Raw genomic sequence first — 17,637 nt, 5'->3', positions numbered from 1 at the left:
GTTGCAGATGTTCCCCATGCACTCTGACCTGGACCCCTCCACAGAGCTCAGCTCCCCATCTGCGTCCAGGCTGAGACAGCAGCCTTAGCCTCCGGGGGGGATTTTCCTAAAGGTTTGCTCACAGTGAGGCAGTGGTCCCATGTTCATACCTACATGTTCACCCTCAGTTGTTACACTTCTCATTTTGCTGTTCTAAATCTCTTATCTCTTGCAACTAGAAAGGCGAAATACCTAGATTCAATTGAGAAAGATTTTTAAAGATTTATGTTGAAATTAATAGTTGTAGAGAGCTAGCTTTTTCCATCTGCTAGTTTGCTCTCCAGATATCCACAAAGGCCAGCACAGGACCTGGCAAAACCAGGAGATGCTTCTGGGTCTCCCACTTGGGTGGTAGGGGCCCAAGTACCGTGGCTATTGTCCGTTGCTTTCCCAGTCCATTAGCAGGGAGCTGCATCACAAGTTGAACTGCATACGCCTGGCGGCGTGGTCTAGCAGCTGAAAGTCCTCACCTTGAACGCCCCGGGATCCCATATGGGCGCCGGTTCTAATCCCGGCAGCTCCACTTCCCATCCAGCTCTCTGCTTGTGGCCTGGGAAAGCAGTTGAGGACGGCCCAATGCATTGGGACCCTGCACCCGTGTGGGAGACCCAGAAGAGGTTCCTGGTTCCCTGCTTCAGATTGGTGCAGAACCGGCCGATGTGGTCACTTGGGGAGTGAATCATCGGACGAAAGATCTTCCTCTCTGTCTCTCCTCATCTCTGTATATCTGACTTTGTAATAAAAATTTTAAAACATTAAAAAAAAAAAACAAGTTGAACCACTTGTCAGCAATTCAGCACCCACATGACATGCTGACTTTGCAGTTGGTGGCTTAATCCAGTAGGTTGCAAAACCACCTACGAAAATATTTTTTAGAATAAAGACAACAATAATTAGAGTAAGAGTGCAGGGACTGGCCCAGTGACATATCAAACTAATCCATGTGTAGCACCAGCACCTCATACAGAAGCCAGTTGCTGTCCCAGCCGTTTCGCTTTCAGTCCAGCGCTTTGCAAGTGGCATGGGAAAGCTGCAGCGAATGGCCCAGGTGGTTGGCCCTGAATCCATATAAGAGACCTGGAAGAAGCTCCTGGCTTCAAATTGGCACAGTTCTTGCCAGGTACAGTGATGTCTGAAGGCCCAGCTCCTCTGCCAAGGGCTCTGCAACTCCCATGGACCCAGCAGAGTGGCCTCAGGGCCAGGCTGGGAAAGCCGTGAGTTCCCACCCTGCGCTCTTCCTCTGAGCACCCAGATCTTGCTCAGGGAACACCGGGGTCTGGGACCATGAAACTCTGTTTCTGGTGGGTGGCTAGAGCAACTCTGGCAACCAGGAAGGAGTTCTGAGGGAACACAAAGCATGAGAAACTTGGGAGGGGGCGGAAGGGGCTGGAGGAGCCAAGGGGAGGGGTGAGTGGAGGGCTGGAGGAGAGGAGGGAGGGGACAGGCGGGTCCGAGTGGAAGGGGCGGAGTCCTGCACTCTGCAGTCGGGTAAAGCCCCCAGGTTGTCCTGCCCAGATCAGTCCCTTGGGCACGCAGCAGCAGCACCACCACCACCATGCCGGTGACACTGGGTTACTGGGACATCCGCGGGGTGAGCAAGGGGACTCACCAGGGTACGCCTTAGCAACTGGGGAGAGTCGTAGGCATGGTTCTTGTGGAACACAGAGAAAGCTTCCGCCTTCAAGGAGCTCTCGTGCGTGTGTGTGTGTGTGTTTGTGTGTGTGTGAGGGGGGGTATTTAGTATCTGGATTCATCTAGAGTTAAAGCAGTCAAAATTAGGGAACTGTCACTCTGATCTTTGTCCCCTACCACCCTCCCAGCTGGCTCACACTGTCCGCCTGCTCCTGGAATACACGGGCACCAGCTATGAGGAAAAGAGATACTCCATGGGGGATGGTAATGCACCTGCTTGCTCTGACTTGTGCCCACTGCAGTTGACTGACATCAGAGTCTGCCCTTTCCCTGGTCCCCTGGATGGTGCAGGACATTGGGGTTGTGGAGATGGGCACTCATGGATCAGTGCTTGGGCTGGGTTCCTCCTTGGACTAACTCACAACTTTTGTAAGAGGCATGTCAAATTCACACACAAATAAGCATTCTTGCCGCCCCCATACCTTGAATGTGAGACTGGGGTTCAGATCCCAGATGCCCTGTCTTGGGAGTCTTGCTCCTGACTCCTTGGAAGGGTCCCAGGGAAAGAGGCTGTATGCTGGAGAGGTTTTGTTTCACTTGGTCTTCTCCACAGCTCCTGACTTTGACCGAAGCCAGTGGCTGAGTGAGAAATTCAATCTGGGCCTGGACTTCCCCAACGTACGTGCAGGGGATGGGGTGTTGGAGGGAGTGGGGTCGTGATTGGTGTCTCTGCCTCCACATCCTTCTCAACCTTAGAGTTTTAAAGAACAGGATCTTGTGCACAACCACTGTACTTTCCTTGATGTTCCACATTTAGATCACTTATTCCTTGAATGGAGAATATATCCAGGACCTGCCATGGGCCAGGCACAGGGGGTACTTGGTCTCCTGTTTCCTCTGTCTAGCTCAGGGCATGGGGTGCTGGGCACATGGGAGCGCAGCTGACTTCCCTCCTCACCTCCACCTCCTAGCTGCCATACCTGATTGATGGGACTCGCAAGATCACCCAGAGCAATGCCATCATGCACTACCTCGGCCGCAAGCACAACCTGTGTGAGTGGGGCTGGCTGAGGACGTGGGGCTGTGGTTGTGCCCTGGGTCTGGCTGGGTGGGATGCTGAGGGTGTCTGCTGTGTGTGTGGGCTGCAGGTGGGGAGACGGAAGAGGAGAAGATTCGCGTGAACATTTTGGAAAACCAGGCTATGGACAGCCGCTGGCAACTTGGCAGTATCTGCTTCAACCCTAACTTTGTGAGTGCCCCAGCTGGATAGGACTTGGCCAGTTCAATGAGGTTTTAAACCTTGTGTTCATATCTGCACTGCTCCTGTGTGCCACTGAACACCCCAGGAGGACTAATTCTCCAAGAAATTTTCTATCTGACCAACACATTGATTCAGAAACTCCCAACTGTTACGAAATCGGTTTCCATAATCTTGGATATAATCCTGATGACCCTGGAGGCAAAATTAATTCTGAAATTCAAAATTCACATTCTGAAAGTGTACTTATCTAATCTGTGACCCTTAACATGGTCATCTTTCACTGTTATTCCCAACATGTGTCACTACATGGAAGCAGAGTTCAGTGCATGATAGCAGTTCTCAGTGGGTCTGTTCTCAGGTGTATGTTGTTTTCCCAGGGCTGCTACCATGCCCTTATAAGATAAGCACACTTCCCCAATGGGCAGCCCAGGGTCAGTCCAAGGTCCTGGGTTCCTTTCCCTCCATCCTTTGTGATCTGTGCACATCCTTGTCACACTCAGGAAAGATGGCTGCCTCCCCAGCCAGCGGGGTCATGTGCAGCCCTGGGCAGGCAGACCCTCTCCCCAAAGTTGTGTCTGTGGGTGCTGACAGCCATTTGCTCCTTCAGGAGAAGCTGAAGCCTGATTATCTTAAGGGCCTCCCTGAGAAGCTGACGCTGTACTCCCAGTTCCTGGGGAAGCGGCCCTGGTTTGCAGGAGACAAGGTGAGGAGAGAGAGGGAGGGAGGCAGGAGCAGGGGGCATGGTCGGTCTCCCCCTGTGCTGAGCTCCCTCCTCCTGGCTTCTGCAGATCACCATTGCCGATTTTCACGCTTATGATGTCTTGGATGTGAACCGCATATTTGCTCCTGGTTGCCTGGATGCATTCCCAAGCCTGAAGGATTTCATGGCTCGATTTGAGGTAACTCCGTGTCACTCCTCTCCCCTTGTCCAGTTCCTTCATGCTCTCTGAGTTCTGGAGCTGAGTTACAGACCAACCCCTGAGAGCAGGACCCAGGGTTAGCATCCTGCACCTGCTGTGTCCAGAGTATTTGTGTGCAAGTTGTCTCTCCCAGTTGATTCAAAGCGAGACTGAGTCAGCAGGAGGAAAGCCATTTGTCAGGATCCCAGAGCCAGGCACAGCTGTGCTGGGATCCCTGGGATCCTCTGGTATGTACGGGCAACAACCAGGGGTCCTCTGCATTTTGTGCTAAAGGCCCTTGTCCTGTCTGGTTCTCCAATCCTTGGAGACTATGGGAGAGGCCAGACAGCAAGCAGTGTGTCTAACGGGCATCTGGAGGGCTGAGACATGTTAGAATGGAGCTTCAGTGTCAGAGACACAAACACTCCATATGCTTGATCTCCAGAGAAGTTGAAGCAATGAGCTCCTCATGTGGAAACACTAGCTGCTAAGTGTATTGTTGGCGCTGAATCTCAGTGGCCACAGGTGGCGCGTAAGTTTCTTGTCATGAAGTTGGTGAAAACGTTCATTCTCTCTTGTTCTACATTCCAATGTCCAACATAATGTGTCTGTGACATGGAACAGGTGTTTGATATTTAATTTTATGCACCTGCAAATGTGACTCCATGCTACAATGAGTCAGAGAAGGGCAGGCAGAGTGGGGGCAGGGAAGGGGTGACACAGTGTGAGTCTGAGTAGCAGAGCCTGATCCTCACTCCTCAGGGTCCCACCAGTCATCACCCAGAGGAGCACAGCCAGGTCCTCACCTCTCTGGGTCCCATCAACCTGGGACATCTTGTTTGCAAAAAAGCTTTTATCACAGATATGAGTGTTTGAGGTATTAGACCAACAGATTATTCACTCTATGATCTTTGCCCTGTTGTCCTAGCTATGCAAAAATGTGCCTTCTCAGCTCTGAATCAGGTCCAGTCCTGTGACGTTGGGGATTATGCAACAGTTGCTCAGCTCTGTGTTTTGGGTTTGAAAGAACAGATGACATCTGTGCGCTGGACCACATGGCCCTACATGCCAGGCCCATTAGGCCCCGAACACTCTGGATCGCCCTGAGATCTTGAGAATCTCTGTGGGCACTGTCAGCCCTGCATGAAGGTGCATGGCCCAGGAGAGTGCTTGGTGCTGCTTGCTGGAACAGGTCTCCGGAGAGGGAAAGTTGAGACACAGTGAGGTTGGGTTCAGATATCAAGTAGAGGAGTTAGAACTTCCAGTGTCAGGGGAAGGATTGGAGCTGGCCTCAAATTCTTTGCTGCTTCACCTCCTCCTGTTTCCCACAATCACTTTTTGCGGAGTCGCTCTGTGAAGTCTGGGTGCTTTGCACGCTGCCCTGGCATGGTCTCAGCTCCTTTTCTTGGTGGACATTCCTGCTCTGTGTGTAATGCCAGGCAAGCAGGCAGCCTCACTGTGAATATGGAGAGTGTTTGTGCAGACAGGTGCAACAGGGCCTACGTGGGGTAGGGTGAGTGGAGAAGAGTTGAAAAGGGACAGAGGCAGGTTGTGTCCTGGCCTGTCTTCATACCTAGTCCTGGGCTGTGAGAAAGTTATTGAACAAGTGTGACACTCAGGCTCCGTCTGAGAGGTGATAGCCAGGACCAGATCATGTTGCAGGTTGGGATGGGTTTGGAGCCTGCACCTGCAGAGCACCCAGCTGTTAGCATCTTCCAGATGACCCATCATTTGAGGTGTGGTGTGAGGTATCTGTGATGAAGAGTGAACTCCACAGGGTTGAGGTCCTGCTCACAGCCCTATGCACCGGCTGTTGTTGGATCTTGCTGGGCTGTTCCTAAACAGGTGCTACAGAAAGCCCAGTGGGACCATAGACCCTGAGTTCTGCTTTTTTTTTTTTTTCTGCCCTGCAGTCCCTGCCAAAGATCGCTGCCTACATGAAGTCCAGCCGCTTCCTCCCGAGACCTGTATATTCTAAGGCGGCCAGCTGGATTGGAAAATAAGGAAGTGTAATGTCAAGGATAGGATTGGCTTTGGGGAGCTCATGCCCCCAGCCCTGCCTCAGCCTTCTCAGTCCTCTCCCTTCACTCCCTCCTCCCAGCCTGCTGCCCCTTGTCCTCTAAGCCAGCCCCTCCCATAAAGTCGTGGACAGCCTCAGCTCTGCCCTCTTCCTCAGCTATGGCTCCCTGGACTCTTATTCCTGCACTGAGGCCAATACTGTGGCTCCCGTCTTCTGCCATGAGGGGCCTGAGTGGCCCTGAACTCCCAAATGCCAGAGAGGTCTCTGGGCCTGTGCTGGCCCTGCTGCTGAGTGAGATCTCCCTGGCACCTCGTGCTCCCCAGGAAGCCTGAACTTCAGCCTGAGCCTTTCCTCTTCCCTGGGAGCTCTGAGTTGGCACTGACTGCTGGAGTTTCAGATTTTCTTTATTCTGTTGCCACAGCAAGGCCAGAGAAAGCAGGATGCTGTGTGTGGTTGTGCCTGGTTAAATGGGATGCCAAGGTGTGATGGTCATTTCTGTGGCCTGTGCATGTTGCTCTGTCCTTTATTTAGGTCCCTTTTTGTGCCTGGCTCCTCATTCCTACAGCATTGTGCCATGGCTTGAAGCCCCTGAAGATTGGTTCGGGCTATGAAAACTGCAGGGTTGATAGGGAGGGGCTGGCAGTCCTCAGGCACACCCCCCCACCTCAGAATCTCCTCCAGGATGCTTTCCCTGACATGGATATTCCTGCTCCATAGTTTCAGAATGCTTCTCAGTAAATAGTGTCACATTATCTATAGTTGTTGTACTTTTTTTTTTCTACACCAACTTAATAAATTCACATGTCTTCCCTGTGATATATGTCATGATGCCTGGCCTGCATCAGGTGTTCAGGAAGTTTGGAAATGTGGAAGAATTGTCTCCTGGGGAATGCAAAGCCAGCCTGTTCTGCCATGAGCAGGACTTTGTGCTGTGGAAATAACCATCTGGATCTGAGGGGGTACAGAGTAACATGCAGAGATCAGAGAAGGTACCTGCCGCTGTCTCTCACGTCACCGTTAAAGGTGCTGCACCTGCCCTTGGGACAACCTTCCTGAGACGGGCTGGGCTGGGCTGGTTTGCTGCTGCACGGTGTGACGCTATATCAGAACCTGGAATTCCATAGGAGGTCACCTGCAAAGGAAGAACGCATATGGAACAGGCTTCTGAAATTAGTGGGACAGTGTACTTGACCTTGGTGACTTAGTCCAAGAGGGGAGTTTGCACTGCCAACAGTTGCACTTACAAAAGTAAGCAGCAGGTGTGATCTAAAGGTCATTAAGGAATAGGTGACTAATTTAAAAGATACAAGTGACAGGATCAAGGGTAAACCTAGCTAAATGCTTATGAAACCTATTGCATGGAAATTGGTTAAGTCACTATTTGACTTGAGGACAGAAAAGTTCAAAGGTAATGGAAGATCAAAGTGACACTATGATAAAAGAAAATAATAAGTGCATATAGATGTACATCTAGTACAGGATCAAGAAACATTTTCTCTGATGCCCAAGATTTTAGGCTTTCTGGGTCATGATTTGTCACAGTTACTCAAGCTTTTGGCTTTGAAAAGTCAGCTGGACCCAGCCATGGCCTAGCGGCTATAGTTCTCACCCTGAATGTGCCGGGATTCTAAATGAGCACCAGTTCTAGTCCCAGCAGCTCCACTTCCCATCCAGCTCCCTGCTTGTGGCCTGGGAAGGCAGTTGAGGATGGCCCAAAGCCTTGGGACACTGTACCCGCGTGGGACACCTGGAGGAGGTTCCTGGCTTCAGATCGGCACAACACCGACTGTTGCAGTCACATGGGGAGTGGATCATCGGAAGATCTTTCTGTCTCTCCTCCTCTATGTATATCTGCCTTTACAATAAAAAAAAAAAATAAATAAAAAAGAAGGAATAGTAAGTTGTACCGGATACCTGAAGGAATGGATCCACGTGTTCCATTAATGTTCCATTTACAAAACAGCTGTGTCAAAGCAAAAGCCAAACAACTCAATTCTGAAGTGGGCGAAGGATTTGGACTGACATGTCTCTGAGATGATACACAGATGGCAGATGGGCACCCCAGAAAGTGCTCCACATCACCAATTAAAGCAAGGCAAGGCAGAGCTAGACTGAGTCACCACCTCACACTCATGGCATTGGCTGAGACTAAAAGCAGAACAAAGGGAGTGCTGGTGGGGACTGGAGAAACTGGAACCCTGTGGCTCTGTTGGTGTGAATGCCAAAGGGCCCAGCATTGTGCCAGTCAGCACTGTTCTTTCTCAAAAAGTGAAATGATCACTTGATGGCAGCAATTCCATTTCTGCATAACACTCGAAACAGCAAGTCCTCGAAGGGCTGTGTGTACTGCCACGCTCCTAAGAGCACCACTTTCGACATGATGGGAGCCTCCCGGGTGTCTCCTAGCAGAGGAAGTAATAAGGACAGCTTGTGCACACACACAGGAGCAGGCTTTACTGCTCAGCCCTCAACAAAGGACCTCTGAGCATGACACAGCCTGGGTGACCTGCGAGGACACAGGCTCAGTGATGTCCATGTCACGACCACAACCTTATGAATCCACTGACAGGATGCAGTTGGAGAAGACAAAGTTATAGAGACAGGAAATGGGAAAAGGGTCATGGCTGGGGATGGGGAGTGTTGGTTTTATTCCCACCTACAGTTTTACAGGACAAGAGACTTAAAACAATGCTTAGAATGATCATAAGGATGCTCAAGGAGATAAAAGAAAATCCAGATGGTTGAAGAAAATAAGGAAGATAATTCATGACGTGACTGAGGAATTCAGTAAAGAAATAGATACTGGAGGGCCTGGCGGCGTGGCCTAGCGGCTAAAGTCCTCGCCTTGAACGCCCTGGGATCCCATATGGGCACCGGTTCTAGTCCCGGCAGCTCCACTTCCCATCCAGCTCCCTGCTTGTGGCCTGGGAAAGCAGTCGAGGACAGCCCAATGCATTGGGACCCTGCACCCGCGTGGGAGACCCGGAAGAGGTTCCTGGTTCCTGGCTTCAGATTGGCCCAGCACCGGCCGTTTCAGTCACTTTTGGAGTGAATCATCGGACGGAAGATCTTCCTCTCTGTCTCTCCACTCTATCTATATGACTTTGTAATAAAATAAATAAATCTTTAAAAAAAAAAAGAGATATTGGAAATGATACTTCCAATCAGGAAAGAAGTAGAGATCTTGAAAATGGCAGCTTCATAGGTTTTAGTAATAAAGAACTCAAGTTGAAGAATAAAGTTTTAAAAATGGATGAAATCAAGCAGAAATGTTGAAACATAAGGACAAATTTTTGGTGTATCACAGTCAGACAAGAATGGAGATTAAGAATGCAGACAGACTCTGAGACACTTGGGGTATTATGAGATGAAGTAAGACACAAATTGTGGATGTTTCTGACAACAAAGAGGAATAGAGGCTTAAGAAATCTATTTTATGACGTGACAGCTCAAAATAGCCCCGGTCTGGAGAAATATGTAGTTCAAGTACAGGAGTTCAGGGAACATCAGATGCACAAACAAAAGATACACAAATGATTCTCACTGTGACTCAGTGTAGTCCTACTCTTAAAAGTACAACACAGAAAGAAAATTCTTCAATTTGTAAGAGGAAAATGGTCATTTTTAAAGAAGCTAGCACAGCATTAATGTCAAAGTTTTCAGGAGAAATTTTACAAACCAGGGGGGAAATGAGATATATTTTAACTTCTGGAAAAAAAAACCACTAACTATTATGAATATCTCTCGTAACAATGTTAACTTTCAGAAATATTAGTAAATTCATCAGGCCAGCTTGCAACGTATGTTTACAGGAGACCTAAATAGGGAAGCAAAAGACAAATAACAAACATTATGAAAACATGTGAAAGTGTAAAATTGGGCAGAAACAGAGCAAAGAGTATTCAAAATAAAGAGAAGGAAAATTTTTTTTAAAGTTATGGAGCTGGATGGGTGTCATGGCAACAACACATTATGAATGTGGTACCACTGCATTGTGTCCCTGGTACCTATGCACTGCGAAAATGGGCAAGGTGGTACATTTTATGCGCAATAAAAAATAAAATGTTTAAAACACAATGAACAACAGGTGGTCACATTAAGCTATTTCAAAATGTCAAAATGAAAAAAGATAAGTTTGTTTTGGAACTAAAATGTCTAAAATCCATACATGTATTTTTTTCATAAATTCTTTTTTAAGTTCTCAGCATATGTAGGCTTCACAATCCTTTTGAACCAAAATAAGCTTATCTTTTCATTCTATTTTCCATGGGCTTTTAAAAGTCCTTTTGTAGTTTTCTGATTTCACAGCTCAAATTTAAACAATATTTTGAAGCTGCATTGTGAAGTTGAAGACTGACCTGAGGAACACCATATTGAGTTGGACTCAATGCCATTTTGAGTCGGGAGGTACACCTAACACTGAGTAGAAAACCACATCATGTCTGGCTAAATGCTCTAACTCCTTTTTACTTTGCTCAAGCTTAACTAGGGGAACAATCAAGTTCCACGTGGTCCAGGCACCAGAGCTTGCAAAGTCAGCAATTTTCCATCATTAATACAGTTTTGCATTTAATGCAAATTGAGCTATCCCCTGAACATCCTATTCCTGACCCCAGTCTGTGGTTTTGCTTTCATAAACCTTGCTCTTCTGTACTTCAGAGTTTAGAAATCTTTCTCGCATGAGCCTGCTCTCCACCACTGGCGAACAAAGGACTTTCAGATCTTCTCAGTGCATGGCATTCTTTCATTTGGGCCCTTCAGGCATAACACTTGTGGTGACATGGATTAGGCTCACCCTTGCAGGGTCAACATCCCTTATTGTCCACTTGTTTGAGTCAGCTTACTCCTCTTCGATCCAGCTCCCTGCTAACGCACGTGGGAAAGCAATAGAAGATGGCACAGGTATTTGGGCCCCTGCCACCCCCTTTGGTGACCTGAACAAAATTTGGGATCCTGGGTTCGGCTTGCTTTAGCCCAGCTATGATGGCACTGAGTCACTGCACCAAAGGATAGAAGATCTCTCCTTGTTTCTCCCTCTCTATATCACTCTGACTGCTAAAGAAATAAATCTTTAAATAGAAATTTAAACATATATAAACATTAAGGTAAAATATTTTATTAGATTTGAAGCTTAAAAAGTGATTACCAAAGGAAAAAACTCAGAATTATTCCATCCTTCCACCAGAAAAAAGATGTGCAAATATAAACAATTTTATCAAAGATGAAAATTATCAAAGATGAAAGAATACATTTAAAAATCTTGGATACAGAGAGAATAAAGATGGTGGAATAGAGTAAGGACACATTTAAAGAGACAGAGAAACATTAAACAGGGTGAAGCAGAGACAGCACATTCCATGAGATAGGAGCAGAAAGATCAATGACAGAGGGGTACTTGGAAACTGAGGACACAGGAGAGCAGCGGACATAATGGTGTGGTATTTCAATGACCAGACATCCCAGCAGCATTTAGCCAGCAGCAATCTGAACTGCACCGGCGGCCAGAACTCCACCAGCAACCAGGTGGGAAGGAGAATCCACTGGGAACTTAGGAGGTGAACTCAGACAAAGAACTGCCCATCCTGCTGGTTTGTTTGCTTTGACCAGGAGCAGAGACAGACAGATATTTCAAACAGGTGGTGCTAGAACAGGGTGGATTTCACAGCCCAAACCTCTGGTAGTACCGATTCAGACACCATCTACTGTAAGGAGGCAAAGGTAGTGGCACAGGACTACAGATGCACTATGCTGAGAGTGAATTCATTTCTGGCTCAGTGAACTGCAACGACTTAGCATTCTATAGGTTTCACCAAATGTAGTTCCAGGTAGCCCCCAGATCTAATGGCCAGCAAATCAAGAACTCCAGCAGTGGAACATCAGGTGCCATTTTGTACAGTGTGGCAAAGACTTTGAGACTGTAGGGACAACAGTGAGCTGCACATGCACTGAATGGAAGTGAGCTCACTGAGCTCAGTGCATTGCACTGGTCCCACAGGAAAATAATATCGACTTTGGCATTTTATGACTCAAAATAGGTCCATGTGGCCCTCAGACCTAACAGCCAGCAGGTTCCAGCAAGATCAGCACTACAAACAACCTACTATTTAGAACACCTGGTATATCCCTAATCCTGGGAACTGCGTTAGCCCAAAGTCGGAGAAATGTCGTACAGACAATGATGCAGCAACAGCGTGGGATCACAGGAGGTAGAGTACTGAGCCAGGAGCTGGGGCTACACAGACCATGGCAGGAGCTGAACGTAAGAACCCAGATTCGAAATTCACAGGAGGGAGTGGAAAAAGTGATGGCAAAGAAAAAGCCGTGTACCAAATGCAACTGAATTGCAGACCCGTTGGTGACACACCTTAGAAACCTGCCCTAAGAAGACTTTGCTAACCAGAAGTACAATGACCAAGAGCAAAGAAGAGATAAAGGCACAGTGAATATTGTGGAAGACTCCTCTGCAAAGGAGCAAAGGCCTTTGCCAACCTCAAAGTTAAATGAGAAATAGATTGAGAAATGGGGATACAGAATTCAAAATGCTTGTTATAAAGCTACTTATCAACAATGAGAAGCACATGAAGGAATTTAAGGAATACGTCATGCAGGGAATAGCAACATTGAAACAAAATCAAACCAAATTATTGGAAATAATGGACACAATAGAGCAAATTAAAAATCCAGTGGAAAGTCTCAATGATACAATGAAGGAGGCAGAAGAAAGAATCTCAGAATTGGAAGATATTTCTTGGCACAACAGGGAAATAATCAAAAAGCTGGAAGCAAAGCTAAGTCAAGCTAAAAAAAGGTATTCAAGAAGAGACACAATTAAAAGGTCAAATATAAGAGGCACAGGAGTTCCAGAAGGTGCAGAAAGAGAAGCTGCATTTAAAAATGTAGTTAACGAGGGCCTGTTGCAATTGCCTAATGGCCAAAGTCCTTGCCTCATGTGCCTGCGATCCCATATGGGCACCAGTTCTAATCCTGGCAGCCCTGCTTCCCATCCAGCTCCCTGCTTGTGGTCTGGGAAAGCAGTCAAGAACAACTCAGGGCCTAGGGACGCTGCACACATGTGGGAGGCTCAGAGGAGGCTCGGGGCTCCTGGCTTCAGATCAGCACAGCCTGGTCTTAATGGCCACTTGGGGGGTGAACCATCAGATGGAAAATCTTTCTCTCTATCTCTCCTCTTCTCTGTATATCTGGCTTTCCAATTAAAAAAAAATCTTTAACATAATGTATTTAATGAAATAATAACAGAATATTTCCCCAATCTGGAAAAAGAATTGGGAAACAACACCCAGGAGAGACACAGAACTCCCAACAGTCTTGACCAAAAGCGATCTTCACCACAACACATGATAACCAAGCTCTCTTCAATCGAACATAAGGAAAAGATCCTTAAATGTGCACATGAAAAAAAATCAACTGACATATAAAGGAATGCCAATTAAATTCACAGGAGATCTCTCACAAGAAACTCTATAGGCAAGAAGAGAATGGAGCGACATATTCCAGATTCTAAAAGCAAAACATTGTCAGCCCAGGATAAAGTGCCCAGCAAAACTTTCCTTTTTCTTTGAAAATGAAATAAAATTCTTCCACAGTAAAGAAAAGTTAAAAGAATATCCCTCTTCCAAACCTGCCCTACACATGACACTTAAAGATGTTCTCTTTTTTTTTTTAAAGATTTATTTATTTTAATTAGAAATGCAGATATATAGAGAGGAGAAGAGACAGAGAAGAAGATCCTCCATCTGATGGTTCACTCCCCAAGTGGCCGCAACGGCTGCAGCTGAGCCAATCTGAAGCCAGGAGACTCTTCTGGGTCTCCCACATGTGAGCAGGGTCCCAAGGCTTTGGGCGATCCTCCACTGCTTTCCCAGGCCACAGGCAGGGAGCTGGATGGGAAGCTGGGCTGCCAGGATTAGAACCGGTGCCTATATGGGATCCCGGGCGGGCAAGGCGAGGACTTTAACCACTACGCTATCACGCCGGACCCTAAAGATGTTCTCTTGACAGAGAAGAGGAATAGTACCCACCAAAACCAAAGACAAATGTGAAGAAAATCCCAGTAAAATAGCAAAAGAAGACTAAATCAATGAACAACCCATTGCTAAATACAGGACCAAATTACCACCTATTTATATCAACCTTGAATGTAAATGGTTTAAATGCATCAGTTAAATGTCATAGATTAGTAGACTGCATTAAAAGCACAAATCCCATCTATTTGTTGCCTACAGGAGATATATCTCACCAACAAAGATCAGCGGAGACTGTATCTCATGGATTTTGATATTTTTGTTTTTAGTTTCATTTCTTCAAAACACTTTTTTCTCATTAAAGTCTTCAACGACTCACGGATCTCATAACATCATTATTGTCAAGAAGGTTCTTGGTTTTCTGTTTCATTTCTTTAGTGACACATTAGTCATCCAATACCATGTTATTTAATTTCATATTGTAAATTTCTTTTTTCTTACTGTTGATTTTGTTTTCTGACCATTTAAGAGAAAGTGTAGCAATTGTGTAATGGAGACTATCATATGCAGTGCTGTGTTGTTTAACTTCATGGCATTGTAAAGTTCTGTTTTTCTTTCTGTCGTTGATTTTGTTGTGGCTTTTCACTTGCAGGGATTTATACTGACTGTGTAGTACAGACTGACATGTCCAGATGTGAGGATATGGTGCAGTGTGCATCCCTATTTCTGGATTAAGAATGGACTCCCGGGCCCAGAGGCGAAGCCTAGTGGCTAAAGTACTCGCCTTGAAAGCCCCGGGATCCCATATGGGCGCCGGTTCTAATCCCGGCAGCTCCACTTCCCATCCAGCTCCCTGCTTGTGGCCTGGGAAGCAGTCGAGGACGGCCCAAAGCTTTGGGACACTGCACCAGCGTGGGAGACCTGGAGGAGGTTCCTGGTTCCGAGCTTCGGATTGGCGCAGCACCGGCCCGTTGCGGCTCACTTGGGGAGTGAATCATCGAACGAAAGATCTTCCTCTCTGTCTCTCCTCCTCTCTGTATATCTGACTTTGTAATAAAATAAATAAATCTTAAAAAAAAAAAAAAGAATGGACTCCCAGTGAAACTGTTGGATGTGCCTTGACAAAGGGATGCTGGACTCTGCAATTATTCATGCCCGCCATGATGGACTTAGGATTGTTTATGAGGAACTATGCTATTGCAAACATATGGGAGAACTCAGTGTGTTGGGGGAGTGGGAGTCAGGGCTTTGGGAAGGAGGTAGGAGAAATCCCAGGGCCTAAGGAACTGTATCATAAAATGACAATAATAATATTAAAAATAAAAAAAAAGGTTTGGATACAAGTGTTCTAACCTATGGACTTCAAGTTAAGGACCCACAAGAGATAGCTCATGGGACTAGGACTGATCTGAGGCCCCAGTTGGAGACTGTTTGGTGTCTCAGGTGCCAACATTCCTTCTCTGGGAATGGCTGCCTGCATTGGTGGCTCTTGCCTTGGTTTGCCATCTCTGCTGCTCATCACAATTTCTGTGCTTACCGGGACCCCTGAGGAATCAGTAGGAAGAAATGAAGCTCAAAGAGGTCCCAGACAGCAGCTTGTAGAAGATCACTGGTTCTTCTTTGCTGTCACAGTCTCTGGGGAAGGGCTGAGGTTACTGGGCAGCTCTGCTCCATGGAGTCAATTGGTCTCAAACGTTGCTAGAAGGAGTAGCCTCAGGCCCTTATCCAGGCAGGTCTCCTCACACAGGGCACTGTGGGAGAGGCAGGGCATTCAACAGTGTGTCTGTGGTTGGCAGGTGCAGGGTTCAAAAGGGTAGGAGGGAGGCTCTGCGTGTAGGCACAGATGATGTTCCAGTGTGATCTTCAGAGCTCCTTGGAGCACATGAGCCCATCCAGGGAGGCACTGATACCCAGGGCAGGTGCTGGTGCTGTGTTTGAGAACACAGGTAGGTGGCCTATTCAATGGTTTTGGTCCAGAAGTGTCTGATGGTAGACCCCATCTTCCCCTTTTTCTTCCTCTGCCTCTCTGTCCGTTAATGGCCCAGTTGTAGTGTGTGTGTGACACAGGGTAGGGTCTTGTTTTCACTCCTGTGATTATTCCCTGAGATCACTGGGTGCAGGCAGCCATGGCTCTCCCTGAAGAGAGACCCACCTCATGGGCTCTCTGTCTCTTGATCGGCAGGTGCACAAAGCCTGGCTGAGTGTCCTCTGGCCTGGTGCTGGGGGTAGGGGTGGGGCAGTGCTGCACTGGAGGAGAAGCAGTTTGTGTACTAGGAGGCTGGGCTCCTGTGCCAAGTGGAGAAGTAGGGACTTCCTGCTTTCAGGGCACAGATTAGAGCCTGAGGGGTGTGTTTTGCTGGTCTGCCTCCCTGTATCAATTTTCTTGCAGGATTTGCTGAGTCACTGGGTACAATTTGGACTCTCTGGTATGCTGCACGTGCAGCCTGCCCATCCAGATGCTTGTGTGGACAGGAAAGCCAGGGCTTCCTGAGAGGATTGCAAAGGGAAGCAGGGTACAGCAACAGGAAGAACCCAGAGGCAGGAGTGTCCATCAGAGGCTCTTACACCAGCTGTGTATGCACGTGAGAACACAGCTTCCCTCTGTGCAACTCGGCATCCCTCCTGAGAAGCGTGCACCTGAACTTGCAGGATTGGGCAGTGCATTTCCTAAGCCTGCACAGTCCCCTCCAGCGTGTAACACAGCTGTTCTCTGTAGAGTTCTCTCCACTGCAGCTCTTAAGAAGGAAAGGCATTGATTGAGGAGTGAAGAGTGAAGTCTCCAGGGCTGTGGACCCTCAGGAGATGGTGTCAAGTTCCAGCCCTGGAAGCCCCCAGGTCCTGTTGGACTATGCATACCCCAGTGGGGCTACAGACATTTGTGGTCTAATCTTTTTCCCGCTCTCGGGGCCTGGAGCACATCTCTGCCCACATGAAATCCCGTGGCTTCCTCCCGACTTCTGAGTTCACAAAGATGGTCTGAGTGGGACCAGAAGTTGGACCTTAAACAGCCAGATGGAAAGAGCCCTTGCTCAGCCTGCTGCCCAGGGCCACGGCTTGAGCCTGTCACCTTGTGACGGTAAGCATGGTTTCTGTCCTTGGTGACAAATCTAACTCACAAGCACCAGTTTGAAGAGTACAGAAAAGAGAAACTTTATTATGTCAGCAGTTGAGGACAATCGTTAAACAAGCTCCACAAACAGACTGATTGTCCTTGGCCAGGGTAGATGATCTGATGTTGGAAGAGGGAGCAGGGGAGGCTGGGCTGCTGCATCAGGTGCTACAGCAGGTTGCAGGTCTGAGAGTGACTATCTTGGCCCTCAGCACAACTCCCTGGGAAACTTGCTGGATGGCTGGACTTTATCATGAGTTGGGAGTAGCAGAATGTCCTCCCTATCTAAGCAGCTACAAAATGTTACTGGCAGGGACCTGAAAGAGGCCTGGTGTTGTGTTAGAGATGCCGCTGGATGGAGCCCACTCAGCCCCAAACCCATTCTCACTTTGTTCTTTGTTCCCCTGTATGGTGTGTTGCAATAAACTTCAACTCCCAGTCATGCTGGCCAGGGACAAACAGGATTACTTTGCAACTTCAGCCAGCTTTCTCAAGGCCAGTGCCTGGAATTCACAGGCAAGCATTATTTATCTGTTGGAAGAGATACTTTACTGGGTCATAGTCTCAATCAATTGCTTGTTTTTCATTGAATATGGAAAAAAACATGTGTTTGGTCTGGTTACAAATTCCCCACTGTTGATCCTTTACTCCACCTCTGTGGAATGGGGGTGCCAGCTCATTCCAACCACATGCAA

General features: G+C 47.6%; 2 protein-coding genes across 4 annotated transcripts in view; one reads left to right on the top strand and one right to left on the bottom strand.

The window, feature by feature from the left end:
* LOC105941642 (glutathione S-transferase Mu 1-like) overlaps positions 1-17,637 on the bottom strand; it is a 127,467-nt gene that overhangs the window by 91,880 nt on the left and 17,950 nt on the right. The gene's annotated exons all lie outside the window — the stretch shown is intronic.
* LOC101523672 (glutathione S-transferase Mu 2-like) lies at positions 1,578-6,228 on the top strand. Its single transcript, XM_058660010.1, has 8 exons — positions 1,578-1,630; positions 1,860-1,935; positions 2,285-2,349; positions 2,643-2,724; positions 2,820-2,920; positions 3,540-3,635; positions 3,721-3,831; positions 5,745-6,228. The coding sequence occupies exons 1-8, from the start codon at positions 1,595-1,597 to the stop codon at positions 5,832-5,834; spliced, it is 657 nt and encodes a 218-aa protein (XP_058515993.1). The 5' UTR covers positions 1,578-1,594; the 3' UTR covers positions 5,835-6,228.

The sequence above is a fragment of the Ochotona princeps genome, chromosome 2 (genome assembly GCF_030435755.1).
Source record: "Ochotona princeps isolate mOchPri1 chromosome 2, mOchPri1.hap1, whole genome shotgun sequence".
Taxonomy (NCBI): Eukaryota; Metazoa; Chordata; class Mammalia; order Lagomorpha; family Ochotonidae; genus Ochotona; species Ochotona princeps.
The sequence above is the reverse complement of the archived record's forward strand: the minus strand, read 5'-3'. Positions and strand labels throughout refer to the sequence as shown.

Bases quoted from the DNA above. Each gene is read 5' to 3' on its own strand.
- LOC101523672 (XM_058660010.1), top strand. From the start codon at position 1,595: ATGCCGGTGACACTGGGTTACTGGGACATCCGCGGG. The intron at 2,350-2,642 runs GTACGTGCAGGG...TCCACCTCCTAG, and splicing joins TGGGCCTGGACTTCCCCAAC to CTGCCATACCTGATTGATGG. The intron at 2,725-2,819 runs GTGAGTGGGGCT...TGTGGGCTGCAG, and splicing joins CGGCCGCAAGCACAACCTGT to GTGGGGAGACGGAAGAGGAG.